At 39.9% G+C, this 2,208-nt stretch overlaps 1 protein-coding gene across 1 annotated transcript; it reads left to right on the top strand.

Annotated features, from left to right (window-relative positions):
- Positions 1-201: 201 nt before the first annotated feature.
- Positions 202-1,140, top strand: LOC125416993 (olfactory receptor 5M5-like). The gene has a single exon (XM_048460195.3). It carries the CDS (start codon positions 202-204, stop codon positions 1,138-1,140), a length of 939 nt encoding a protein of 312 aa, XP_048316152.3.
- The last annotated feature ends 1,068 nt before the right edge of the window (positions 1,141-2,208 follow it).

Raw genomic sequence — 2,208 nt, 5'->3', positions numbered from 1 at the left:
ACTGTAAACTTGAAAATACAGCAGAGGAAACTCATGCTGTGGTTCTTAAAAGAAGCAAACTCCATCCAACCATTTGGGTACTTATGAAATGGTAGATTTTTAACATCTGATGCTAGGATGGAGACACAAGAAGATTGGGTTTTTATGTATCTGATCATTTTGAATCATATCTCTTCTCTTCACACCAGGTAGAAGAACAAAATGGCAAGAGGTAATCGCACCACCGTGACAGAATTTGTCCTCATGGGATTCACAGATCGCCCTGAGCTTCAGCTCCCCCTCTTTGTGGTGTTCCTGGTGATTTATCTCATTACCCTGGTGGGAAACGTTGGCATGATCCTGCTCATCAAGGCAGATTCGCGGCTTCACACGCCCATGTACTATTTCCTCAGTCACCTGGCTTTCATTGATCTCTGTTATTCGTCTTCCATTGGGCCCAAAATGCTGCAAAATTTATTGGTGAAGAAAAAAACCATCTCATTTTCAGGCTGTTTTGCTCAGTTGTACTTCTCTGGTGCCTTTTCCACTACTGAATGCTTCCTCTTGGCTACCATGGCCTATGACCGCTACATGGCCATCTGCAACCCCTTGATCTACACAGCCATCATGACACAACGGGTCTGCAAGGAGTTGGTGGTAGGAGTCTACACCTATGGTTTCCTGAACTCTGTTATACAGACAGTACTGACTTTCCAGCTGTCTTTCTGCAACTCCAACGTGATCCACCACTTCTACTGCGCCGACCCCCCTCTCCTCGCACTCTCCTGCTCTAACACCCACAACAAAGAAAAGCAACTCCTGATCTTCTCGGCAGTGAATCTTACTGGATCCCTCATGACCGTCCTGGTCTCCTACATCTGCATCCTGGTCTCTGTCATAAAAATCCAGTCTTCCCAGGGCAAGTGCAAAGCCTTCTCCACCTGTGCCTCCCACCTCACCGTGGTCACCATCTTCTACGGAACATTGTTTTTCATGTACCTGCAGCAACCAAAAACAGGGAATTCATGGAGGTATAGCAAAGTGATCTCTGTGTTTTATAGCCTTGTAATTCCCATGCTAAACCCTCTCATCTACAGCCTGAGAAATGCAGAGGTAAAGGATACCCTGAGAAGAATGCTAGAGGGCAAAGCTTCACACTAAGTAGGGCACTACAATGCCGCGCTGTGGAGAGCAGTACACACCAAGCTGATGGAAATGGAGCAGGTCAACTGCTGCCCAGTTAGAAAGTAGTTAATCAAATTGAGGATTTTCATGGCGCAAAACAAAGAAGCACCTGATGGACATGAGTAATATTTAATCCAAACAATTGTCACGAACTAATTACAATTTATTTGTCTGCTAGAAAAATTACGTGAGTCATTATGTGTGTCCTTCATGTGTTAATGATGAAGTGACTGACTATAACAATTTGAGCTCTACTGTCACGAAAATCCTCAAAGCCCATACATATTCTGAGTAGAGCTGTGCATTAATGCTGATGGATATAAACTGCCTTATGAGCATCTTGTTATTAAGCATTTTCCAGTTTAATGCAGTCTATATCAGAGAAAGCTATTGGTTAGTCTTAAAAGTACTTTTTCATAACAAACTGCTGTAGGCCGTGGTTAAATTACAAAGAACATCTCAGAAAAATCTTACTAACCCAAACATAGTTGTAATCTTCTTTGCTTTAAATAAACAATATAAATATCAGTGTAGTAGCAAGGAAAGGAAAAATGGGATTCAGCTGAATGCAGAATGTTTTTAGGAAAAGAAAACTAATTAGAGGAGATAAAGGTGGGGATCGGGAGACTTTTTAAGATATTAAAAGTAGTCATTATTTAACAATCAAAGATTAATTTTTCTTGTCTCTGGAAAGTACATCTACAATGGCTTTCTCTTTCCTTTTTTACACTTTCTTTCTAGATTTCTTTCCTTCTTCGGGAGTCAGGGAACATGGAAAAGGAGAAAAAAAAACGCTTCCTGAGGAAATTGCATTATGGCATGCATGTTTCTGAGAAATAAAATGATTTTATTAATTTAGAAAAATATTTTAGTTTTATAACATTTTATGTATTCTTTGTTTCCACAGATCCTTCTTACAGCTAAGTTGTGTAAACTCTTGGTGTGTCTAGGGGTAGGTGAAAAAAACATATTTTGTCTTTTCTTAGGCAAGAAAAAGATTGTTTTAAGTTTAACTTAATAATTGTTTCAGATAATTCTTAAGAC

The sequence above is a fragment of the Myodes glareolus genome, chromosome 7 (assembly GCF_982192425.1).
Source record: "Myodes glareolus chromosome 7, mMyoGla1.1, whole genome shotgun sequence".
Lineage (NCBI taxonomy): Eukaryota > Metazoa > Chordata > Mammalia > Rodentia > Cricetidae > Myodes > Myodes glareolus.
Note: the sequence above shows the minus strand (reverse complement) of the source record. Positions and strands in the feature narration are given on the sequence as shown.

Excerpts from the sequence above, each read along its gene's own strand:
- LOC125416993 (XM_048460195.3), top strand. The coding sequence starts at position 202 with ATGGCAAGAGGTAATCGCACCACCGTGACAGAATTTGTCCTCATGGGA.